The 26,650-nt window shown below is 40.8% G+C and overlaps 1 protein-coding gene across 1 annotated transcript; it reads right to left on the bottom strand.

Annotated features, from left to right (window-relative positions):
* Positions 1 to 15,768: 15,768 nt before the first annotated feature.
* On the bottom strand, positions 15,769 to 26,650 carry LOC136183125 (aggrecan core protein-like). Its single transcript, XM_065965183.1, has 7 exons — positions 26,484 to 26,650; positions 24,959 to 25,022; positions 23,220 to 23,603; positions 22,012 to 22,186; positions 21,768 to 21,895; positions 20,029 to 20,322; positions 15,769 to 17,110 (listed from the first exon to the last, which is right to left on the bottom strand). The coding sequence occupies exons 2-7, from the start codon at positions 25,020 to 25,022 to the stop codon at positions 15,963 to 15,965; spliced, it is 2,193 nt and encodes a 730-aa protein (XP_065821255.1). The 5' UTR covers positions 26,484 to 26,650; the 3' UTR covers positions 15,769 to 15,962.

Below are 26,650 nucleotides of genomic sequence, written 5' to 3'. Positions count from 1 at the left end.
GGTTTCACACTGCTGGTGGTTGATGAGGGTACAGGTACAGTGGCTTTTGGAGAACCACTTATTCCAGACTCCATTGATGCTGTGGATGATGGTGACACAGTGCTTGATAAAGAGGAGACAGTTGTTGCTGAGATAAGTAACTCATCCGTGATATCAGTAGTGCTGTCTCCAGAACTCTCAATATCAGTGGTAGAAAGGAAATATGCTGATTCAGATTTTGTTGTTGAGTCACTGAATGAAGAACTTGATTGCATTCTTGTAGTTTCACCACTGCTACTTATATATTCTTTCTCTGAAACATCAGATGCTGTAACAGATGAAGTTGTTGTTGGTGCCTCAGTGCTATAGAGTGAAGATTTAGCTGTAACATGGGAGGTGGTAGAGAACATGGTTTGGCTTTGGTCAACTGAGATATCTTCCACTGTTGCTGTCATTAGAGAGCTTTGCTCAATCGTTCCAGAAAAAGGTGTTACTGCAGGACGTTCTGTCCCATCTATGTCAGTACTGTCTTGTCCAATAACTGGCAATGCTGTTGGTTTCTCTGTGCTGAACAATGAGGAGGCTGTTGAAGTTGTAGTGACTGCAACTGAGACCTCAGTTGTCTGATCTCCTGAGCTCTCTTCCTCTGTTGTTAGAATGGTAGAACCCAACATCGAAATAGATGACATTTTCTCTGTCTGACTTGTGGTCGTGAAAACCTCTGTTTTGGTTGACATTGGGGTTGGTTTCACACTGCTGGTGATTGATGAGGGTACAGGTACAGTGGCTTTTGGAGAACCACTTATTCCAGACTCCATTGATGCTGTGGGTGATGGTGACACAGTGCTTGATAAAGAGGACACAGTTGTTGCTGAGATAAGTAACTCATCCGTGATATCAGTAGTGCTGTCTCCAGAACTCTCAATATCAGTGGTAGAAAGGAAATATGCTGATTCAGATTTTGTTGTTGAGTCACTGAATGAAGAACTTGATTGCATTGTTGTAGTTTCACCACTGCTACTTATATATTCTTTCTCTGAAACATCAGATGCTGTAACAGATGAAGTTGTTGTTGGTGCCTCAGTGCTATAGAGTGAAGATTTAGCTGTAACATGGGAGGTGGTAGAGAACATGGTTTGGCTTTGGTCAACTGAGATATCTTCCACTGTTGCTGTCATTAGAGAGCTTTGCTCAATCTTTCCAGAAAAAGGTGTTACTGCAGGACGTTCTGTCCCATCTATGTCAGTACTGTCTTGTCCAATAACTGGCAATGCTGTTGGTTTCTCTGTGCTGAACAATGAGGAGGCTGTTGAAGTTGTAGTGACTGCAACTGAGACCTCAGTTGTCTGATCTCCTGAGCTCTCTTCCTCTGTTGTTAGAATGGTAGAACCCAACATCGAAATAGATGACATTTTCTCTGTCTGACTTGTGGTCGTGAAAACCTCTGTTTTGGTTGACATTGGGGTTGGTTTCACACTGCTGGTGGTTGATGAGGGTACAGGTACAGTGGCTTTTGGAGAACCACTTATTCCAGACTCCATTGATGCTGTGGGTGATGGTGACACAGTGCTTGATAAAGAGGACACAGTTGTTGCTGAGATAAGTAACTCATCCGTGATATCAGTAGTGCTGTCTCCAGAACTCTCAATATCAGTGGTAGAAAGGAAATATGATGATTCAGATTTTGTTGTTGAGTCACTGAATGAAGAACTTGATTGCATTGTTGTAGTTTCACCACTGCTACTTGTATATTCTTCCTCTGAAACATCAGATGCTGTAATAGATGAAGTTGTTGTTGGTGCCTCAGTGCTATAGAGTGAAGATTTAGCTGTAACATGGGAGGTGGTAGAGAACATGGTTTGGCTTTGGTCAACTGAGATATCTTCCACTGTTGCTGTCATTAGAGAGCTTTGCTCAATCTTTCCGGAAAAAGGTGTTACTGCAGGACGTTCTGTCCCATCTATGTCAGTACTGTCTTGTCCAATAACTGGCAATGCTGTTGGTTTCTCTGTGCTGAACAATGAGGAGGCTGTTGAAGTTGTAGTGACTGCAACTGAGACCTCAGTTGTCTGATCTCCTGAGCTATCTTCCTCTGTTGTTAGAATGGTAGAACTCAACATCGAAATAGATGACATTTTCTCTGTCTGACTTGTGGTTGCAAAAACCTCTGTTTTGGTTGACATTGGGGTTGGTTTCACACTGCTGGTGGTTGATGAGGGTACAGGTACAGTGGCTTTTGGAGAACCACTTATTCCAGACTCCATTGATGCTGTGGGTGATGGTGACACAGTGCTTGATAAAGAGGAGACAGTTGTTGCTGAGATAAGTAACTCATCCGTGATATCAGTAGTGCTGTCTCCAGAACTCTCAATATCAGTGGTAGAAAGGAAATATGCTGATTCAGATTTTGTTGTTGAGTCACTGAATGAAGAACTTGATTGCATTGTTGTAGTTTCACCACTGCTACTTATATATTCTTTCTCTGAAACATCAGATGCTGTAACAGATGAAGTTGTTGTTGGTGCCTCAGTGCTATAGAGTGAATATTTAGCTGTAACATGGGAGGTGGTAGAGAACATGGTTTGGCTTTGGTCAACTGAGATATCTTCCACTGTTGCTGTCATTAGAGAGCTTTGCTCAATCGTTCCAGAAAAAGGTGTTACTGCAGGACGTTCTGTCCCATCTATGTCAGTACTGTCTTGTCCAATAACTGGCAATGCTGTTGGTTTCTCTGTGCTGAACAATGAGGAGGCTGTTGAAGTTGTAGTGACTGCAACTGAGACCTCAGTTGTCTGATCTCCTGAGCTCTCTTCCTCTGTTGTTAGAATGGTAGAACCCAACATCGAAATAGATGACATTTTCTCTGTCTGACTTGTGGTCGTGAAAACCTCTGTTTTGGTTGACATTGGGGTTGGTTTCACACTGCTGGTGGTTGATGAGGGTACAGGTACAGTGGCTTTTGGAGAACCACTTATTCCAGACTCCATTGATGCTGTGGGTGATGGTGACACAGTGCTTGATAAAGAGGAGACAGTTGTTGCTGAGATAAGTAACTCATCCGTGATATCAGTAGTGCTGTCTCCAGAACTCTCAATATCAGTGGTAGAAAGGAAATATGCTGATTCAGATTTTGTTGTTGAGTCACTGAATGAAGAACTTGATTGCATTGTTGTAGTTTCACCACTGCTACTTGTATATTCTTCCTCTGAAACATCAGATGCTGTAACAGATGAAGTTGTTGTTGGTGCCTCAGTGCTAAAGAGTGAAGATTTAGCTGTAACATGGGAGGTGGTAGAGAACATGGTTTGGCTTTGGTCAACTGAGATATCTTCCACTGTTGCTGTCATTAGAGAGCTTTGCTCAATCTTTCGGGAAAAAGGTGTTACTGCAGGACGTTCTGTCCCATCTATGTCAGTACTGTCTTGTCCAATAACTGGCAATGCTGTTGGTTTCTCTGTGCTGAACAATGAGGAGGCTGTTGAAGTTGTAGTGACTGCAACTGAGACCTCAGTTGTCTGATCTCCTGAGCTCTTTTCCTCTGTTGTTAGAATGGTAGAACCCAACATCGAAATAGATGACATTTTCTCTGTCTGACTTGTGGTCGCGAAAACCTCTGTTTTGGTTGACATTGGGGTTGGTTTCACACTGCTGGTGGTTGATGAGGGTACAGGTACAGTGGCTTTTGGAGAACCACTTATTCCAGACTCCACTGATGCTGTGGGTGATGGTGACACAGTGCTTGATAAAGAGGAGACAGTTGTTGCTGAGATAAGTAACTTATCCGTGATATCAGTAGTGCTGTCTCCAGAACTCTCAATATCAGTGGTAGAAAGGAAATATGCTGATTCAGATTTTGTTGTTGAGTCACTGAATGAAGAACTTGATTGCATTGTTGTAGTTTCACCACTGCTACTTGTATATTCTTCCTCTGAAACATCAGGTGCTGTAATAGATGGAGTTGTTGTTGGTGCCTCAGTGCTATAGAGTGAAGATTTAGCTGTAACATGGGAGGTGGTAGAGAACATGGTTTGGCTTTTGTCATCTTCCACTGTTGCTGTCATTAGAGAGCTTTGCTCAATCTTTCCAGAAAAAGGTGTTACTGCAGGACGTTCTGTCCCATCTATGTCAGTACTGTCTTGTCCAATAACTGGCAATGCTGTTGGTTTCTCTGTGCTGAACAATGAGGAGGCTGTTGAAGTTGTAGTGACTGCAACTGAGACCTCAGTTGTCTGATCTCCTGAGCTCTTTTCCTCTGTTGTTAGAATGGTAGAACCCAACATCGAAATAGATGACATTTTCTCTGTCTGACTTGTGGTCGCGAAAACCTCTGTTTTGGTTGACATTGGGGTTGGTTTCACACTGCTGGTGGTTGATGAGGGTACAGGTACAGTGGCTTTTGGAGAACCACTTATTCCAGACTCCATTGATGCTGTGGGTGATGGTGACACAGTGCTTGATAAAGAGGAGACAGTTGTTGCTGAGATAAGTAACTTATCCGTGATATCAGTAGTGCTGTCTCCAGAACTCTCAATATCAGTGGTAGAAAGGAAATATGCTGATTCAGATTTTGTTGTTGAGTCACTGAATGAAGAACTTGATTGCATTCTTGTAGTTTCACCACTGCTACTTGTATATTCTTCCTTTGAAACATCAGATGCTGTAATAGATGGAGTTGTTGTTGGTGCCTCAGTGCTATAGAGTGAAGATTTAGCTGTAACATGGGAGGTGGTAGAGAACATGGTTTGGCTTTTGTCATCTTCCACTGTTGCTGTCATTAGAGAGCTTTGCTCAATCTTTCCGGAAAAAGGTGTTACTGCAGGACGTTCTGTCCCATCTATGTCAGTACTGTCTTGTCCAATAACTGGCAATGCTGTTGGTTTCTCTGTGCTGAACAATGAGGAGGCTGTTGAAGTTGTAGTGACTGCAACTGAGACCTCAGTTGTCTGATCTCCTGAGCTCTCTTCCTCTGTTGTTAGAATGGTAGAACCCAACATCGAAATAGATGACATTTTCTCTGTCTGACTTGTGGTCGCGAAAACCTCTGTTTTGGTTGACATTGGGGTTGGTTTCACACTGCTGGTGGTTGATGAGGGTACAGGTACAGTGGCTTTTGGAGAACCACTTATTCCAGACTCCATTGATGCTGTGGATGATGGTGACACAGTGCTTGATAAAGAGGAGACAGTTGTTGCTGAGATAAGTAACTCATCCGTGATATCAGTAGTGCTGTCTCCAGAACTCTCAATATCAGTGGTAGAAAGGAAATATGCTGATTCAGATTTTGTTGTTGAGTCACTGAATGAAGAACTTGATTGCATTCTTGTAGTTTCACCACTGCTACTTATATATTCTTTCTCTGAAACATCAGATGCTGTAACAGATGAAGTTGTTGTTGGTGCCTCAGTGCTATAGAGTGAAGATTTAGCTGTAACATGGGAGGTGGTAGAGAACATGGTTTGGCTTTGGTCAACTGAGATATCTTCCACTGTTGCTGTCATTAGAGAGCTTTGCTCAATCGTTCCAGAAAAAGGTGTTACTGCAGGACGTTCTGTCCCATCTATGTCAGTACTGTCTTGTCCAATAACTGGCAATGCTGTTGGTTTCTCTGTGCTGAACAATGAGGAGGCTGTTGAAGTTGTAGTGACTGCAACTGAGACCTCAGTTGTCTGATCTCCTGAGCTCTCTTCCTCTGTTGTTAGAATGGTAGAACCCAACATCGAAATAGATGACATTTTCTCTGTCTGACTTGTGGTCGTGAAAACCTCTGTTTTGGTTGACATTGGGGTTGGTTTCACACTGCTGGTGATTGATGAGGGTACAGGTACAGTGGCTTTTGGAGAACCACTTATTCCAGACTCCATTGATGCTGTGGGTGATGGTGACACAGTGCTTGATAAAGAGGACACAGTTGTTGCTGAGATAAGTAACTCATCCGTGATATCAGTAGTGCTGTCTCCAGAACTCTCAATATCAGTGGTAGAAAGGAAATATGCTGATTCAGATTTTGTTGTTGAGTCACTGAATGAAGAACTTGATTGCATTGTTGTAGTTTCACCACTGCTACTTATATATTCTTTCTCTGAAACATCAGATGCTGTAACAGATGAAGTTGTTGTTGGTGCCTCAGTGCTATAGAGTGAAGATTTAGCTGTAACATGGGAGGTGGTAGAGAACATGGTTTGGCTTTGGTCAACTGAGATATCTTCCACTGTTGCTGTCATTAGAGAGCTTTGCTCAATCTTTCCAGAAAAAGGTGTTACTGCAGGACGTTCTGTCCCATCTATGTCAGTACTGTCTTGTCCAATAACTGGCAATGCTGTTGGTTTCTCTGTGCTGAACAATGAGGAGGCTGTTGAAGTTGTAGTGACTGCAACTGAGACCTCAGTTGTCTGATCTCCTGAGCTCTCTTCCTCTGTTGTTAGAATGGTAGAACCCAACATCGAAATAGATGACATTTTCTCTGTCTGACTTGTGGTCGTGAAAACCTCTGTTTTGGTTGACATTGGGGTTGGTTTCACACTGCTGGTGGTTGATGAGGGTACAGGTACAGTGGCTTTTGGAGAACCACTTATTCCAGACTCCATTGATGCTGTGGGTGATGGTGACACAGTGCTTGATAAAGAGGACACAGTTGTTGCTGAGATAAGTAACTCATCCGTGATATCAGTAGTGCTGTCTCCAGAACTCTCAATATCAGTGGTAGAAAGGAAATATGATGATTCAGATTTTGTTGTTGAGTCACTGAATGAAGAACTTGATTGCATTGTTGTAGTTTCACCACTGCTACTTGTATATTCTTCCTCTGAAACATCAGATGCTGTAATAGATGAAGTTGTTGTTGGTGCCTCAGTGCTATAGAGTGAAGATTTAGCTGTAACATGGGAGGTGGTAGAGAACATGGTTTGGCTTTGGTCAACTGAGATATCTTCCACTGTTGCTGTCATTAGAGAGCTTTGCTCAATCTTTCCGGAAAAAGGTGTTACTGCAGGACGTTCTGTCCCATCTATGTCAGTACTGTCTTGTCCAATAACTGGCAATGCTGTTGGTTTCTCTGTGCTGAACAATGAGGAGGCTGTTGAAGTTGTAGTGACTGCAACTGAGACCTCAGTTGTCTGATCTCCTGAGCTATCTTCCTCTGTTGTTAGAATGGTAGAACTCAACATCGAAATAGATGACATTTTCTCTGTCTGACTTGTGGTTGCAAAAACCTCTGTTTTGGTTGACATTGGGGTTGGTTTCACACTGCTGGTGGTTGATGAGGGTACAGGTACAGTGGCTTTTGGAGAACCACTTATTCCAGACTCCATTGATGCTGTGGGTGATGGTGACACAGTGCTTGATAAAGAGGAGACAGTTGTTGCTGAGATAAGTAACTCATCCGTGATATCAGTAGTGCTGTCTCCAGAACTCTCAATATCAGTGGTAGAAAGGAAATATGCTGATTCAGATTTTGTTGTTGAGTCACTGAATGAAGAACTTGATTGCATTGTTGTAGTTTCACCACTGCTACTTATATATTCTTTCTCTGAAACATCAGATGCTGTAACAGATGAAGTTGTTGTTGGTGCCTCAGTGCTATAGAGTGAATATTTAGCTGTAACATGGGAGGTGGTAGAGAACATGGTTTGGCTTTGGTCAACTGAGATATCTTCCACTGTTGCTGTCATTAGAGAGCTTTGCTCAATCGTTCCAGAAAAAGGTGTTACTGCAGGACGTTCTGTCCCATCTATGTCAGTACTGTCTTGTCCAATAACTGGCAATGCTGTTGGTTTCTCTGTGCTGAACAATGAGGAGGCTGTTGAAGTTGTAGTGACTGCAACTGAGACCTCAGTTGTCTGATCTCCTGAGCTCTCTTCCTCTGTTGTTAGAATGGTAGAACCCAACATCGAAATAGATGACATTTTCTCTGTCTGACTTGTGGTCGTGAAAACCTCTGTTTTGGTTGACATTGGGGTTGGTTTCACACTGCTGGTGGTTGATGAGGGTACAGGTACAGTGGCTTTTGGAGAACCACTTATTCCAGACTCCATTGATGCTGTGGGTGATGGTGACACAGTGCTTGATAAAGAGGAGACAGTTGTTGCTGAGATAAGTAACTCATCCGTGATATCAGTAGTGCTGTCTCCAGAACTCTCAATATCAGTGGTAGAAAGGAAATATGCTGATTCAGATTTTGTTGTTGAGTCACTGAATGAAGAACTTGATTGCATTGTTGTAGTTTCACCACTGCTACTTGTATATTCTTCCTCTGAAACATCAGATGCTGTAACAGATGAAGTTGTTGTTGGTGCCTCAGTGCTAAAGAGTGAAGATTTAGCTGTAACATGGGAGGTGGTAGAGAACATGGTTTGGCTTTGGTCAACTGAGATATCTTCCACTGTTGCTGTCATTAGAGAGCTTTGCTCAATCTTTCGGGAAAAAGGTGTTACTGCAGGACGTTCTGTCCCATCTATGTCAGTACTGTCTTGTCCAATAACTGGCAATGCTGTTGGTTTCTCTGTGCTGAACAATGAGGAGGCTGTTGAAGTTGTAGTGACTGCAACTGAGACCTCAGTTGTCTGATCTCCTGAGCTCTTTTCCTCTGTTGTTAGAATGGTAGAACCCAACATCGAAATAGATGACATTTTCTCTGTCTGACTTGTGGTCGCGAAAACCTCTGTTTTGGTTGACATTGGGGTTGGTTTCACACTGCTGGTGGTTGATGAGGGTACAGGTACAGTGGCTTTTGGAGAACCACTTATTCCAGACTCCACTGATGCTGTGGGTGATGGTGACACAGTGCTTGATAAAGAGGAGACAGTTGTTGCTGAGATAAGTAACTTATCCGTGATATCAGTAGTGCTGTCTCCAGAACTCTCAATATCAGTGGTAGAAAGGAAATATGCTGATTCAGATTTTGTTGTTGAGTCACTGAATGAAGAACTTGATTGCATTGTTGTAGTTTCACCACTGCTACTTGTATATTCTTCCTCTGAAACATCAGGTGCTGTAATAGATGGAGTTGTTGTTGGTGCCTCAGTGCTATAGAGTGAAGATTTAGCTGTAACATGGGAGGTGGTAGAGAACATGGTTTGGCTTTTGTCATCTTCCACTGTTGCTGTCATTAGAGAGCTTTGCTCAATCTTTCCAGAAAAAGGTGTTACTGCAGGACGTTCTGTCCCATCTATGTCAGTACTGTCTTGTCCAATAACTGGCAATGCTGTTGGTTTCTCTGTGCTGAACAATGAGGAGGCTGTTGAAGTTGTAGTGACTGCAACTGAGACCTCAGTTGTCTGATCTCCTGAGCTCTTTTCCTCTGTTGTTAGAATGGTAGAACCCAACATCGAAATAGATGACATTTTCTCTGTCTGACTTGTGGTCGCGAAAACCTCTGTTTTGGTTGACATTGGGGTTGGTTTCACACTGCTGGTGGTTGATGAGGGTACAGGTACAGTGGCTTTTGGAGAACCACTTATTCCAGACTCCATTGATGCTGTGGGTGATGGTGACACAGTGCTTGATAAAGAGGAGACAGTTGTTGCTGAGATAAGTAACTTATCCGTGATATCAGTAGTGCTGTCTCCAGAACTCTCAATATCAGTGGTAGAAAGGAAATATGCTGATTCAGATTTTGTTGTTGAGTCACTGAATGAAGAACTTGATTGCATTGTTGTAGTTTCACCACTGCTACTTGTATATTCTTCCTCTGAAACATTAGATGCTGTAATAGATGGAGTTGTTGTTGGTGCCTCAGTGCTATAGAGTGAAGATTTAGCTGTAACATGGGAGGTAGTAGAGAACATGGTTTGGCTTTGGTCATCTTCCACTGTTGCTGTCATTAGAGAGCTTTGCTCAATCTTTCGGGAAAAAGGTGTTACTGCAGGACGTTCTGTCCCATCTATGTCAGTACTGTCTTGTCCAATAACTGGCAATGCTGTTGGTTTCTCTGTGCTGAACAATGAGGAGGCTGTTGAAGTTGTAGTGACTGCAACCGAGACCTCAGTTGTCTGATCTCCTGAGCTCTTTTCCTCTGTTGTTAGAATGGTAGAACCCAACATCGAAAGAGATGACATTTTCTCTGTCTGACTTGTGGTCGCGAAAACCTCTGTTTTGGTTGACATTGGGGTTGGTTTCACACTGCTGGTGGTTGATGAGGGTACAGGTACAGTGGCTTTTGGAGAACCACTTATTCCAGACTCCATTGATGCTGTGGGTGATGGTGACACAGTGCTTGATAAAGAGGACACAGTTGTTGCTGAGATAAGTAACTTATCCGTGATATCAGTAGTGCTGTCTCCAGAACTCTCAATATCAGTGGTAGAAAGGAAATATGCTGATTCAGATTTTGTTGTTGAGTCACTGAATGAAGAACTTGATTGCATTGTTGTAGTTTCACCACTGCTACTTGTATATTCTTCCTCTGAAACATCAGATGTTGTAATAGATGGAGTTGTTGTTGGTGCCTCAGTGCTAACATGGGAGGTGGTAGAGAACATGGTTTGGTTTTTGTCATCTTCCACTGTTGCTGTCATTAGAGAGCTTTGCTCAATCTTTCCGGAAAAAGGTGTTACTGCAGGACGTTCTGTCCCATCTATGTCAGTACTGTCTTGTCCAATAACTGGCAATTTTGTTGGTTTCTCCATTGATGCTGTGGGTGATGGTGACACAGTGCTTGATAAAGAGTAGACAGTTGTTGCTTGAATAAGGGACTCAGCAGTGATATCCGTTGGAGTCATTAGAGAGCTTTTTTCAGTCTTTCCAGAAAAATGTGTTCCAGAGGGACTTTCTGTACTATAAGCTTTTTTTGTAGATAATTTCATTTTAGTTTCATATGATGTCACTAACGGTACACCAGCAGTTCCAGCTGTGTTTGAACTTGAAGTTGTTTCATATTGGGATTTTTCTATTGTTGATTTTTCGGTACTCAGAATAGTATTGTCTGTTGTAGTTACTTTTGATGCCACAAAAGAAAGTTGACTAACATATTCAGTAATTGAGGCCATTGTTGACTTCATAACTTCGAAAGCAATGTCCAAGGTGGATGCAGTGATTGCATCGGATTTTGAAGAAGGAGTAGTCTCATCTTTTTTCCAGTCCTTCTTGGTAGGTGGTGATGTGTGTTTAGACTCACCAGTGACTGGGGTTGATGTTTTATATGTGCCTTCTTTTTGTTCTGTTTGCAAAATTATGTCATCCCCTAATGTAGCTTGATCTGTTACACTTAAACTTGACAATGATGTCCCAGTTCCTGTAGAGGTATATGTTTTTGGACTGGTAAAAATATTAACAGCTGAAACCGCCTCCTCTGCTGTAGACATCAGACCAGCTGCAACTGTCTCTGTAGGTGTAATGGAAGGCATTTTGCTGTTTGCAATATCTCCCTGATGTGCAACCGTAGCCTCTAAAGTTTGGATCTCTCTACCTCCATCCACATCTTGAGTTGAGCTCTGTGAGTCACTAGTTGTTGATGTCTTCCCATCACCGTCATCAGAAGAGGGAGTGAACACAGTCTGTAACATGGGCCAAGTGGTGTCTTCAGCAGCAGGAGTAGCAGATGTCCGCATTGATTCCCCTGTGCTTTCCGCTTTATCTCTCACTGTGTAAAGTTTGGTTGAAGAAGTAACAGAGGTTTGGTCTTCAGCCAACTCTGTCTGAGTCACTTCTGACTCATTTTTGACATAAGTGGGAGTCCTCCCTGTCTCGCCCACCTCCTCCCTTATGGTGTTGATGATAGTGGAAGTTTTCTCAGCCTTTGTGGTTTGGGTTTCTCTAGGTGCTGTGGTGATCTGTGGCTCAGCTGGTGTAATTGTAAGTACCAAGTCAGCAGTGATAGCCGTGATATTACTCACACCCTCTTTGGCATCAGTGGCTGTTGGACCAGCTTCAGTGGTTTTTGCTGGAGCAGTGTCCTCCACTGTTGAGGCTGGTCCAGAGGTTAGTTCTTTTTGCGTTGGACCAGATTTGGGAAGCTCATCTACCTCAGGGCCTTTGTGATGAGTTGTTGATTCAACAATTGGGCTCATATCATCTGGGTTATATTTTTCAAAATCTATGATCTCTGTAGAGGTCAGTATTGATTCAGTGGAGCTATTAACAGGGAGATTGGTAAAACTATAATCAAATATTGTGGTAATTTCATTGCTTGCTCCCAAAGATGTCACATTAATCAAAACTTGGGTACCTTTGGCCTCCTTTTCCTCTTGACTCTTTGGCTCCAGTGTGATTTCATGTTTACCATTGATAAAGCTAACAGTTGGAGTGATGGTTGCAGCAGTTTGGGAGTGAACGTCTGGGTCGGCCCCATCAGCTATGGAGGGAGTTGGATCATCAGGCACATCAGGTATGGTATGAGACTGAGAATCTTGTGCTACAGCCTGGTCAACTGAAAGTCAAATAAATACAAAATAAAGATTGGGTTGCAAAACAATAAAATAACTTCTGGCTAAGAATCATGTTAGCAAAAGTTGGATTAAGGAATTCTGTCTCAGAATACTTTTTAATTGTAATAAATATTTTGTGAGAACTTTTGCCATTCCACACCATATCCTAAACAATGTTAGTTGATAAACGTGAACACTGCATATGACAAAAAACCTTAAACAACATTAAGATATTAGAAGGTTTTAATCAAAACATCTGAATCATGTATAATTTTAAGCATGACTGTTTTATTATGTGAGCATTTTAATGTAAAATGTTTCATGTTGGGGCATCCAGCATGATGTTTAAGTAGAAGTCCACAGACTAAAAAATAAATAAAGGATTATTTTAAGGATGAAATACTGGGATGGACAGTTCCTGTACAAATTGCAGTGTGAGAGCTGGCAGCTGTGAGATTCAGCGTCTGCTGTTACGCATCTGCCCCCTGCAAGCTGCTGCTAAAAAAATCTATAAATCCTTGAGCACCACTTAACAGGGAAAATTATACCAACTGGTACAGATTTGCATAGCAACCCTGTCAGTAAAATATTGCAGAATGTTGGTCACTGTGAAACATAATGGTGTTTTCCAAAAAGCCAAAAAGAGGGGTTTTTTGCACCATGCTTGAATTTGTCAGGGAAATGCTGATAAGGATCATGTTTATCGAGTTTCATTTGAAACAAGTCAACAGAGTTCTTCAATCAGCATGTTTAAATTTTAATTCAGTTCCCTCCTGTGGGGTAAACTTTCCCTTTCCTTTTCACTAAATAATCACTCAAAACAAACACCAACTGGGCCATAGTTACAAGAAATATCTCACATGATTTCGAAACATCAACTTTCAAACTTTCTCCCATTGATATCCAATTCTTTACTTTAATAATTTTTAATCATATAAATTATCTGATATGTTAGCATTAAGAAGAAGAATAGCCTACATCTCCTGAAAGACAAGTACTTTGTGCACAGGAGAAGATCTGGACAAAAAAAAATGTGTATGCAGCGCAATGATTTTTGGCAGCCTAAAAATTGTCCAGACAAAAATGGACAATGGACATTCATCTCTGAAAATCATATGCTTCTTCCCTTTCATCACTCGTTCTAATGCATTCCAGTTTTCATGCAATCACAAATGAGTAGTTTGTTCTAGGTTGTCCTAAATTGTTTGCCAGAGTTTTCATTATGTAGTAGAAGCATAGATGAGAATAGAGTAAAGCACACAGCAACATGTGTGCTTTACTCTGTCTGTTGGTATACAAATTATACTAACTCTTCCCATCTTCTTTCTCTCTCTGCCCTTTGTCCCCTCTCTCTGTCTTTCCAACAAATGGTTATTAAGAAAGATTATTAGTTGCAAACAAGAACACCTGCATCAGTTCAGCTCTGCAGAAAGACATCTGTTTGAAACACAGGAAAGGCATGGGAACTCAGGCAATGGTCCCATCTGACTGGCCCTGTAGTCCATAATTCTCACAATTTCTACTTCTATCTGTCCCTCTCTCTCTCTCTCTCTCTGTCACTCACTGACTCACTCACTCACTCGCTCGCTCACTCACTCTCTCACACACACACACACACACACACACACACACACACACACACACACACACACACACACGCACATACACGCGCAGTAGTATTGTATTGTATGCTCATTCTGTTAATTGCTATATGACATTTGTGGTTGACAAGCCTGAGTTTCAATACTTAAGTTCAATACAAGTTGTATTGACACTTTTTAACTAGTATATTCAATTATTTTCTATTAATAAGCAACATAACTTGTGGATTTGTTTTCAGCATCCTTGTAATTTGCAGCCAGACAACACACTTTTGTCTGCTCTACCATATTTTCCAAAAACTTTCCCCCCACACTCTGGGAGGGCAGAGAGAGACCTGGGTGTCTCAGCTGAGCCACATCACATGATGTAGCAGTGAAATTAGCTTTAATCACTCGCTTAAGCCAGGCCTCCAGCAATGCTAACAGAGAGGGAGCCTCTGTCTGAGTGATGACATCACCATTTTTGTTAGTGTCCAGTCCATGCAAAAGACAGGCAACTGTGCTTTCTCAGGTAGTCTGCCAACGCAACTATGTTATTGCCAGCCAAGCTGTCAGTAAGCTTGTGCAGTACATTTAAGACAAGGTATTAAGCCAGGTATTAAGAAACATCTATTTTGTATTCCCCTACCCGTACAGTAATGTACATACATATTATTGTGGCAACTGCTAATTATTTTTATATAATGATGCAGATAATCATAACCTCATCATCATCATCATCATCATCATCATCATCAATTTTTATTCAACCTAAGTGTTAGTGTAAATCATCTGGAATACAGAGTGTCTCTTTCAGCCAAATATAGCAATTAACAATAATTTTTTAACTTGTGTTTTAACATGTTTTCCAATTTTCCAATTTACCAGATCTATTCTTTGCATCTTTTTTCAGTGACACAGTACTGTAGCAACCATGGCAGTGTGAAGCAGTAAAGAAAATATGCAGCTGCCATTTGCACATGACATCATGTGCTGTTGACCTTAAAATCAAGGCCTGAATTTGTGTTTTATTTTCTCAATTTGGATATCTTGTCTTAAATAACACTATTTAAATAGACTGAAATGAGCATTTTAGCCATTCCTGGGTCAGGTCAAGTAAGCAAGAAGCACAGTACTAGTTAATGTCAATATAATGTAGAAATCACATCAATGAACTGTCAATCTAGATGTTTTGAAACTATATTCTTATTTAAATATAACTTTACTATCGCTGTTCGCTATGCCTGTATGCATAGATGACCTGTGATTGAAAGCTTTGAAAGAAAATTAAGGTTGTCATTCCAATATTTAAAACTAAGATATTTGCTTCAAGTGTTCGATTTCCTTTTTTTTGTGTTTTATCTTGAGTTTCTAAACGTATGTCTCTCAGATTTCCTAATTTGGTTATGACCCTATCAACACTCTCGCTACAACCATCTCCATGTGCATCTCTTTCCCTTTCTCTATCGCAACTTCTTAAAAGGACTCTGCTTAGCTGGACTGACTGAGGAAGACTTAAGGATCTTCAACTTGGTTCATGGTGGAAGAACTTACAAATGACTCACCATGAAAATACAAGTACTAGCACACATAAGTGCTTATCAAATGAAAAATGAGGAGGAACAATCGTAAAAAATATATTTTTGTTAGAGGTCCTAATTTAAGATGAATTGATATAAATAAAGTTCTTTAAACTACCCAGCTGCAGAGCCACTTTAAAATACGAGTGACCTCAGTGTACTTCCACCACTTTACATCGTCATTGGCAGAGGATCAAAAATACTTCTCTTGGCTTCATTTCAGCACCCTGGACAGCAGCCCCCCACCCCACCCCACCCCAACTCCAAATTCAAATCATGAATAAATAAACATTAAGAGACTTATCTCACTGAGTATTTACCAAACAACTGGTGTGACATCAATACTTTTTTCCTCTTTATGGTCGTTAAATGAAATCAAGACATAGCTTCTCATATTTGCACAGTTTAATGTACAGTATGCTAATCCTTTGAATTGACTGTGCCAAATGTGTGTGTCCAAGGTATTATGTCTTACCTGATACATTCTGCATTGGCAAGCCAGAGGTCAATCGTTCACCAGGGCCCACTGTCTGTGAAGCCGTGGTCCTGACAGCTGAAACCACTGGAGCCGATGTAAAGAACTCTGTATCAATCTCTGCTTTGGTGGTGTCCTCTGTCGCATTGTCACTGCCGTGCTCTGGTACTTCAGACTCATCAAAGACGTGTACACCTGTTGATGATGTACTCTCTGGCGGTTCCGTGGTGCTTATCTCCACCTCACTGCCGGTGTTGCACATGAAGGTTGTGTCAGTGGGAATTGTTGAGGGGATTGCTGAGGGGATTGCTGTTTCCTCAAAAACACCAGCGCTATCTGAGGGGCCGGGTGAGAAGACCTGTGTGGACGGCTGAACAGGTGGCAGACCCTCCAGAGCATGATCAATGTCAATCTCCTCAATGCTGTTATCGTAGTCTGGGAACGATGTTGTTGAATGAAGCCCAGTGGTTGAGGGTGTGGTTTCTGAGGAGCTTAATGCTTCTTCGCTGGTCAGGTCAGTTGAATCTGTTGGTGTGTTGGTGAGGTCAGAGTCCATTGCTAAGGTAATCCCAAAATCAGGAATAGTTTCTTCAGTCTTTCCCTCAGCAAACATTGGCTCTGTGATTAGAGACTCATCTGGTTTTGGGACATCAGGTTGGATAGTTTTTATCTCAATTAAAGAGTGATCGTCTGGCTCCTCCATGGGCTTGGAAACAGAATCTGTGGTATCACTGCTTTCTGTTGTGCTTCGGGGTGTTGTGAATGTGTCACCACGATAGGGAACAAATTCTTTATCAGTTACATTTTCGCTTACAAAGTCATTAATGTCAAAGTCTGGTGGAACTGTGACATCATCAGCATCATCTTCCTCTTTGATGGTGGGAGCAACTGTGGTTATTAACTCTTCTTTTTGGCCTGCTGGTGTGGGGCGTGGTGGAGACATACTAGTAGAGAACATAGATGGAACTGGAGAGTCTGGAGACTCTTCTGCCTCTGTTACAGTATCAGATGTTAGGCTTAGTGTAGTGGTAGTGCTCTCTAGTAATGGGATGGAGGTAGTGGGGCTGATGGTGGTGGTGGTGGTTTCTTCCACAGACACGTCAACAAAAGAAGTCTGGTTGAACACCCATCTCCTTCCTAAAATAAACATGTTGACATACATTAATATGACATTTTCAGAAAGCTTTCTGACACATCACTGAGCCAACTAGGATTCATAGTTGTTACACTTCCTGCTAGCAAAGATGCCACAATTCAATGAAGATACAACAGATAAAACATGTTTTTATTCTAACTTAATAACGTTTACATATTCATAGCATCACGGCAAGCATATACAATTATAACCAGAAATATTAGTATACCTTGTAAGTCTGTGAAACAGACTGTGTGTAAGACAGGAGTCTGGCAGTCGAAGAGCAATATGCTACAGCTGCAATTACCGTGTGACACACATTTGAGTTCAAAGTTTCTGGGACATTTTTTACTAATTAAGTTGTTGATTACCAGCATTAAAATTAATTCCCGCTGTGTTTTTAAACACAGTACAAGCATTGCTTAATATGAAATAAAATTTTAATCTGCACATAATAACCTAAATTATCTAAAAGTATCAGTAAGGCCAATAATATCATGATTATTTCCCCTTTGATAACCTGTCTCCAATAACTGAAAAACAGATGTTTGTTAATGCCTTATAAAAATGTAGCAATCTTCAAAGTTTTCAATTTCCTGTGAAACACCAATTGCACTTTGAATGTTTCTCTAAACATCTTCTAATTTTCCTGAAAGGGTTCACCTGATTGAAACAGACTAATTAAACAGCTTATAAGCAGAGAGGAACCTAGTGTTGTGTTTTTTAGTATTGCCCTGACAACGCTTGACTTCTCATCAAGTCACCCTGTTCACCGTCTCTCCTTAAACAGTTCTTTACTGCAGCATTTACTTTTAGTTTGTCTTGAGCAGCAGTCCTTGAATTCATATTTTCATATCTCCTTGGTGGTCTTTAAATGCTGACTTATTAAGTTTTTCTTAAAGTTTGATTAATTAATAAATTAATTTAACAGTTTTCTCTTGAATCTGCCTTTTCATACACGCCCTTATGTCCTTCCATGATCCCTAATTCACTCACACCCATAAAAAGCAGCATTACAGCTTCAGAAAGCTTTCCTCACTAGTGCAGACAGAATGTTTAAAAGCCAGCTGTTGACCATTACGTAGCCCCCTTTTCTTCATGAAACTATCTCTGATGTAAGGTGTGAGACACGTTTTTTCCTAACAGGAAAAGTAGGTCCTGCTCTCAAAGAGAGTGCATTATCTCACTGATGGATGTGAGCTGTTGCTGTTACAGAGACTTTAGTTTCCTTCAGGGCAACCAAGAGACCAATCAGAAACCAATTATTCTAATATTCCCTCGACACCAACCTTCTGTCCCCCTGTCTTTCTGTGCAGTCTAACCGATATATATATTTTTTAAATACATTAGGAGTGGGAAATCTTAAAAAAGATTGGATTGAGTCCGCCCAAACAAGGGTACTTGAAAGGCACTTAGATGGGGGCGTTAATACAACAGGACTGAGAGAGCTGACATGGAATACACAAAGCAGGAGATGAGGGTGGCCTGTTTGTGTGGCCTCTGAACTCCATGTATACTTATCAGTGCAAGAGTTAGCATAGCTCAGGGGCAGTAAATGGCTGGCTTATCTGGTCAACCCCTCATTTGTAAAGATGGAAAGGCCAGGTCAGGGGTCATCAAGGATGACTGAATTTAGAATTCCAGCAGTAGCTTTGTCCATTATCCAAACGTCTGCTCTGATAAGTACAAGTGAGAATGACAGAGGGCAAACTCTGACAGCGGAAATAAGGTGAGAAAGGAAAAAGGGTGTTAGATAGTGAGACTAAAAAGGCTGACAGGTGTGTAATTAGTTACTTCTGCTCCATCTTTAAATGGCAACTGTCAACTGTCATGTCGTTTTGCCTGAGAGACACTGAGAAGTTAGGAACCCTCACATTTTAAAGGACTTATCCTGATTCTATTAAATTCCATTGAACCATGAAGTGTCATTACTTATGAGGATTGATAGCTATATATTCCCCTCCTCCCATGGTCAGCAATCAATGTGGTTTGCAACAAAGCACAAACCCATCCATACCTATGTGGGTCTGGCGCTGCAAGTAAGTGGAAGGTGGAATAAATGACAAATTTCAACACCTCCAACAACTTATCTAAGATAATTTATTTCAAATCTGTAATTACTGTTTATAATATTGTCTAAAACGAACAACTTATTATTTGGAAGAGCACTCAAGTGTATAAACTGTTTTTCTTAGTTTCCCATCAACACTTAGGTTAACTAAGGATAAAGCTTGAGGAGCCGTTAACAGTCCAGCTGAAAGTAATAAAGAGGAGAAAGAAACACAGATATACTGACAGTTCAATAACTCTCCTGAAAACTATTGCTCATTAATCTCCCCATTAGAGTAAGATCTGCCATGTCCATTACTTTAAAGTAAACAGGATTTACTCTGATTATTTTTTTCTCCTGTTGGCTAATTTTGTGGCCAGAGAAATGGGTGGGTAACTTAAATGTGAGACAGTGAGGTCAGCTGGACTCTGCAATCTGTTTGACTAGTCTGGTACACAACATGGGCTACTCAGACGGTAATGACTCCTCTGCTTCTTACAACTGCTATTCCTGCTGTTCATGTCACTGGAACTTTGTAACCATATAGCAAAAAAAAAAAGTTGAGACAGGAGACAGTAAACATTTAAAATGCTGCTCTTGTTCAGATGTGGGAATGTGTACAGTGCAGTAAAGAAGCAGAAAGTCCAAGGGTGGAGGAGCAGAGTCGAAAAGGGGATGAGATCATAGCTCCTTACAGTAGAGGCCTGGTTTGACAGGGAATAGTCTGTGCCTTCAATCCCTGTCTCTAACCTTTTAAACCAAAATATAAACATCTATACCATATGACCTGGCATATGCAAGTAACATATTGCTCCATGACATACAATAAATAAACGCAATACCAACAATGAGACCCTGTGAATAGTTTACCTTGAAAACAGTAAGCTCCAAGCTTCTTAGTTGGTTCTGGGAAGCCGGTCTGGTTTCTGTAACGGTACATGGTCCTGACACCTATCAGGCCTCCACCACACTGCAGTCGGGGTACTGCAACAGGATGCCGTGCACTTCCATCAGAAAGCCAGCCATAGTCACACTTGTCCAGACCAAGTCGCCAAGCAGCATGGAGCTGACCAGGACTTGCCAGGACAGCCTTCCTCTTCTTACACTCTTCACTGGCCTCCTCAAAGGTCATCTTACGGGTCACAGGAGCATAGAACACTTCACCTAAAATACAGAGAGCAAAGTGGAACAATGACTTAGCAATAAGCACAATCATCAGTGAGCATGGTTAAAAAAAATCTCAGAGGGTTCACTTGCAGTCTTAACCAATTCCAAAACACTGGCATGAATCACAGCTGGATCACTAACAGATGAATATATTTTCCATTTTTTTTATATTTGCACTGAAAGAGAGGCTACACAGCCTATCATTTGGAGTAATTTCAAGCACATTGTGACATCAACTTGACCTTTCAAAATAGACTTAGCACAAAAAAAGCTGACAAAAGCCACAGCTGTGCAGGGCATGGACCCAAAACATCTCCCACCAATCATATTTAGGACAACAGTAGTTCATTCATTTTATTTTTCTGAGGTGGGATAGCAATGCAGACAATGTGCCTGACCGGTCAATGAATGTGTCTGTTTTTCAGGGCATGGATTTCCCCTTCTGTCGAGTGATTCATATTACTTAATATGTAGCTTATATTTACTTCCCTAACTTTGTTTATGTTAGGAACTTGTCATCAAAAAGGTAACGGCATTATTCCTGATTATGAAAATGTCTCTTTGTCTACAGGGTAACATCTCTGAAAGACTACAGAGAGAAAATATCTTAACTGAAACCACATAAAATCAAAACAGAGTTTGACTGACGGACTACATGTTCTCAGTTAGTTGGGTGTAACTTTTTTATATATCCCAAGTTGGTTTGATCACACTGATTAACTGTGACATTAAGATGAGGAGATGCTTTCCACCCAGTTCAATAACATGGTCAGTCACTTTGGCACAGTCTCTTTTTATTTGACATTAGGTTTGTTATTGGTAAACTCAAGTTTTACATCAACTCTTCTTGGCTGTATATATATAGCCAATAACTTTAACTTTTAAGTAACCTACCATGTGTTTGTTTATTAAGAAAGGATCTACAATATGGTTTGGGTTGACATTCCCTGGCTAACAGCACAATTCTCAAAATATTATTAGATATCTTTATAATATCTTACAAATCAAATCAAACCTACAGAGGGCTGAAAAAAGTTAAAATGTGTGAAGGAGGATGGTAATAAAGTAGTCAACAGATAGAAAAATAAATAAAAATAAAAAGGCTGGGGAAGAGAATTGTGGACTTCTTGTAGCCTGTGCCAAAAACATTTAAAACCCCAATTATCACATTTTTGTCGACTAACTCTTCTTTACACTCTATTCCTTACACCTGGTCTACAATGCAAGACATTGTTTGGTACAACAAATGATATAAAGCCCATACAATGTCCCCAATACAGAATTCAAAAGCACAACTGGATGAGTTATCACAACGCTGTTATAATCAATTTCCTTTGGCAGTGTGATAATGTGAAGGTTTTACCATTTCAGCCAAAGGATGGGCCTCTAAATTAAACCTCATTACTTAGAAATAAAGAATCCTAATTCTGTGGTTGACTTACCATCAAGTTTGTCTGCATAACAGTAAACGTCATAGGTGTCCGTGGGCTTCCTGGTACCATACGTCCTAACACCAGGTTTTGTCTTCAGGTTACCAAAGCAACCCTTCCTTGGCTTTGTAATTGGGTATCTGCACATTTAGACAACATGTATGTCATATCATTTAAAATACTCTGTACATGAATGAGTTGTAGCTTTGTTCATAAAGAATTAACCTCTCCTCAGAAAATCTATATCAAGCCTCACCTCACTGTCTGGTCTGCAATCCAGCCAGCATCACATTGATCAAAGCCATCCTCGTAGGCTGCTTTCAGTTGTTCATAAGTAGCAATGGTTGCTCCAATATTCCGACAAGTTTGAATCGCCTTATGGTAGTCCAGAGTGTACCTGCTGGTGCTTGCCCGGTAGTGAAAAACCACACCTGGTCAACAAACAAACTCATTTTAGGGGGGTATTAAAGAATTGAACATAAGGAAGTTTTGTATAAACACATGAACATAGTAATCTGGGATTCATCAGTATAACTACACTGCTATAAATTATGGCAAATGTCTTATAAAGCACACACCATGACTCACTAATTGGGACTATCAGTTTCTTTGGAAAGGATGAACTTTGCAATCAACCCAAAGGATAAACGAAATACTCAATACAGTTCACCACAAATGAACGAGAAAACTGCAGATGATGCCATGGCCCTTAAATCCCCATATTTGTGGACAGTAAACATACGCAGTAGATTTGATTGATGGCCCTAATTAACATTGCAGATAGTTGGAAAAGAGGTTGTGCAGATTGTAAACCATAAAAAAACAAAACTATCCCAGTATCCCCCCACCCCACCCATGTTTTCTACATCCCCAAAACATGAGTTATAGCTCCCAGAATACTTCTTAAGTGAAATATCCCCCCAAACCCATCCACAAGGAGACTTTAACTTTTGGCTTGGATATTGGCATTACCGTATCCATAATTTAGCAATTGTGTGCATTTGATGAGTGATATTGAGGAAAACTAAGAAAAAGTAAGAAAAAAACTTGATAGATTCCTCAAAATGCCCCACTGAGAGACAATTCTCCACGGACAAGGTAGCTCCTTATATGACAGTGATGGATAAGGTTATAACAGCTTTTGTTTTTCCTTTAACAATGTTGGAATACAATCCATATTTAGGCTCCAATGGCAGACAAAGTTAGCTGAAAGAACACTGGAACAAAAACATTGCATCAGTTGGTATGGACAGGGACCTGATGTCTCATTGTGCCTTTTTTAAGAGTGCATTGCCTCTAAAATAAGAACTAAAAACTGTGGTTAGTCTGCATAACAACCAAGTAAGCAGAAGGGTGCCCAAAGTTCTCTTATGCAGTTTACATTTCCGTCACCACTTGCATTGCATTTCACTGTTATTAAGTCCATGCATCATCCTCCCTCTACATTCAAGGATTGTGTCTTACCATTGACATCAAGGTTAACTGTATCCTGGGTGTCCTCGATGCCGTACATGACCTCACAGCGATAAGTACCTGCATCACTGGCACGCAGCTTGACCATTGTCAGTGAGGCATCGCCTACATCCTCGGGGTGACTGGGCACTGATACACGATTCCTGTACATGGAGCCTATTTTGATCACCCCATTTTGAGCCACCAGCACTGTGGATTCTACTCCTCCTTCTATTTTGGTCCATTTGATACGCAAGTAATCTCTGCTATAAATGGCTGTTCCATTGGGACTGATGACTGGTGCTGAGGTTGGGATGGTGGAGAAGAAGCAGGGAAGGTTCACCTTCCCTGAAAGCGACCCAGTGACTGGTTTTATTATTGATAATGTATTGAGGGCTGTAAGACAAAAAAAAGGGTTTAATGCATTTTCAATTCATGTGAATTTATTTGCTAGTGACACTTGTGTTTAATTTTTCTATTCAAACTCATGTCCCCCCTGTTTACTCCCATTCTGACCAGTTAAAGTTGACACTACGAACCGACCATTTCATTTACATTGACAGGGTGTTACAACTACACCCTGCCTAATAAAAAATAACACGCATCATGGCCTTAAAATGGCTCTTGGAAAGTCAAACCACCTCCTTAAAACGATGACTGTAGGAACATATTCCACACAGCATGTAGTGTATGTGCACTATGTTTGAATGAAGTTACAGAAAAGTGGCTAAAGTCATGGCTGCATTACTTCACATAATGCCACCGCTAATCATATGCATGTTAGTTTCCCTCCTCAATTGATCTCTCCATCATAAGAACTAACTGATGATGACATGTAGAGAAAAAAAGGTGGGGGCAATTATCAGCATGCTGCACACTAGACAATAATCTTAATCACACTCACATTGGATCACAGGGTTGTTTTATGGTACATTTTACAACATTTTGAACATTTTTTTGTCGAGGGTTAAAAAGTAACACCACTGCTAAACCTTGCATTAACTTTTTTTTTTTTTTTAAAGCAGACACCAGACAGGATGCCAGACAAAATAGAATAGCAACAAGCTGAATCACATGTAGCGCTTGTGGAGAGATAGATGATTAACCAGTTTGCTTTTTTTGTTTTTGTGAGTGTGTGAATGTGGATGGGTGGGTTTGGGGGTGGGGGTTCACAAGGAACAATGTGGGAATTGCTCTGGAAACAGCGCTGGGACAGCCCCAGAGGCATGAGTGTGTGTGCTTTAACACAGGGCCTTATTAGGATAAGGGATGAAACCAGCTGTTGTTTCCCATCTAATTGAAAGGTGTCCCTCCATACTCAGAGACAAGGCCAGGGACAAGGGTGTAGCAGAGCCAGGGGGGCCAGAGGGGCCCAGGGGGCAAACCAAAGTTGCCAACACTGGTACCTTCACCCTTGAGTAAAGTCTTGCAGGTTTCAAAAAGAGAAGAATTGAAGGGTCTTATCACAGTTTGCTACGTTAAGAGCAGAGTGAAGCCATAATGCTATGAGGCACCACTGATGCAAGTTTGCTGTAGATAAGCTGTAGAGTACAGACGCTAGTCATATGTGACTATGTCAAAAGATTTGCGGTAGGTTGCTTCACAGTGAGATGGACAGAGGAAAATAATGCGTGAAGGATAGAGAGATAAGGTACAAAAGAAACAGGGGGAGATGGGGAAAGGGGTAGGCACAGAGGAGGGACTCACAGAGACAGAGGTTGAAGGGAAATACTTTACTTATTCAAACTTACCTGTTGCAGTCGCAGCTTCACAGACACAGTAAATCCACAGGATATGTTTTATATTTAGAATCATCTGAAGGAAGAAAAAAAATACTTTAGGAAACATCCCATACAATGTCTTTACCAACCTACATTTGTTGAGGTAGAATAGATAGGTCTGCTTAAAATTGTTTCTATCATGTGTGAGATTAAATCATATTGTGTTATGATCTATTTTCTACATAAAATTGCAAAATATATAGAAATACTGAAACATGTATTTAGTGCATATAACAAACCAATGATTCACATATGTAACGATACATTAACTTGAAAGTATTTTTCTGGATAGCAAAGCACATTGATCTCACTCTCTATAAAAGCCTCTTCCAAACTTTGGAAAGACTTGGAATCTTACAGTTACCTGATATATCATATCCCCAGGGATATTATTTTAAACTGGGTTTTCCATTGATGGGCTTTTAAGACAAAAAATAATAATTCAACGATCAAGGCTCATGTTTTCAGGAAATTAGTGGGTGGCAGGGCTAAGATAAAAAGCTTCATGAGAGTTTTTGGAGACAGGCAGCAGCAGTGAGCCCCCTGTCCTCATTTCCACCCCACTGTATAAACACTAGTGGTGGGTCGCAGCGGAGGCTGCAATTTTCGCCCTATAAAAACGAGACACTCATTTTATAATGACAATAGGCAATGAAAAAAAATCCTCTTCTTAAATATATCTGGATGGGTATGATAGTGATTTAATGCCAGCACTCCCAAAAGTTTATCCCGAGTCAACGGACCCACCCTAATTGAAATTAATAATGAGACTTAGGGGAGTCGTTAAGAGACATACTTCCAGGACTAATTCTTTTTCATATGCTTCATATTTGTCTCAAATTTGGGAAGAAAACAACAGAAAGTCGGGGTGTGTTTGTGGGATCACGTGGATTTCTTGGAAATTGAAGAAATTATAATTGACTTTTAAGCATTACACAGGCGTTTATCTTTATATTTAATTTTAACGAGTGTCTTGTATATGTAGCTCTAGTTGTTCACTGTCACTACACGACATGCTTTATGCAACTGGGAGCTGTAATCATATTGTAAAAAGGAGTTTAAAACGACTTGCTTTAGTGCCAATTTCATGATGTTTCCATAAACACCTGTTGCCCGTGGAAAACCTCTAAAAAACTAGCGGGTATGATAACATAATATTGATTAACATTTCAAAATGAACTTTTAAAATCAGTGGAGTAATATAAAATCCGCAGCGCTATATTGTGAAAATGTGCATGCCTCAGTGAGTAGCGGGACACTCAGGTTATCTGAGGACAACGCGGCATCACTGGGTGCGTTCGACTTAAACTAAAAGTAAACTGAGAAGTTTACAGACATAGCTTGATTTGTTTCGTTGTTCTTACATTTCAGCGATATGTATGACATATTGTAAAAAGAATCAGCAAACATTGCACCAATGATATGTCAATTGAGAAACATTTTGTGTCAATACTACGATCAAGTCAAACATAGAAAATTGTTTTTTTAAACTCACGTTTTAAGTTGTTTTATTCCATAAAATACACAAAAATCGAAAATGTCCTTAATTCCAGTTAGTCCCAGTGCGTAACATGCGTGCGTAAAAAGAGCCCAAATATGTCCACTCCACAAAACCGCGCAACAGCACTTATCTCCCCGGTGCGCCTTCCTCGTTTTGATGCT

The sequence above is a fragment of the Labrus bergylta genome, chromosome 2, assembly GCF_963930695.1.
Source record: "Labrus bergylta chromosome 2, fLabBer1.1, whole genome shotgun sequence".
Classification (NCBI taxonomy): Eukaryota; Metazoa; Chordata; class Actinopteri; order Labriformes; family Labridae; genus Labrus; species Labrus bergylta.
This window is presented reverse-complemented; position numbering and strand designations above follow the sequence as displayed.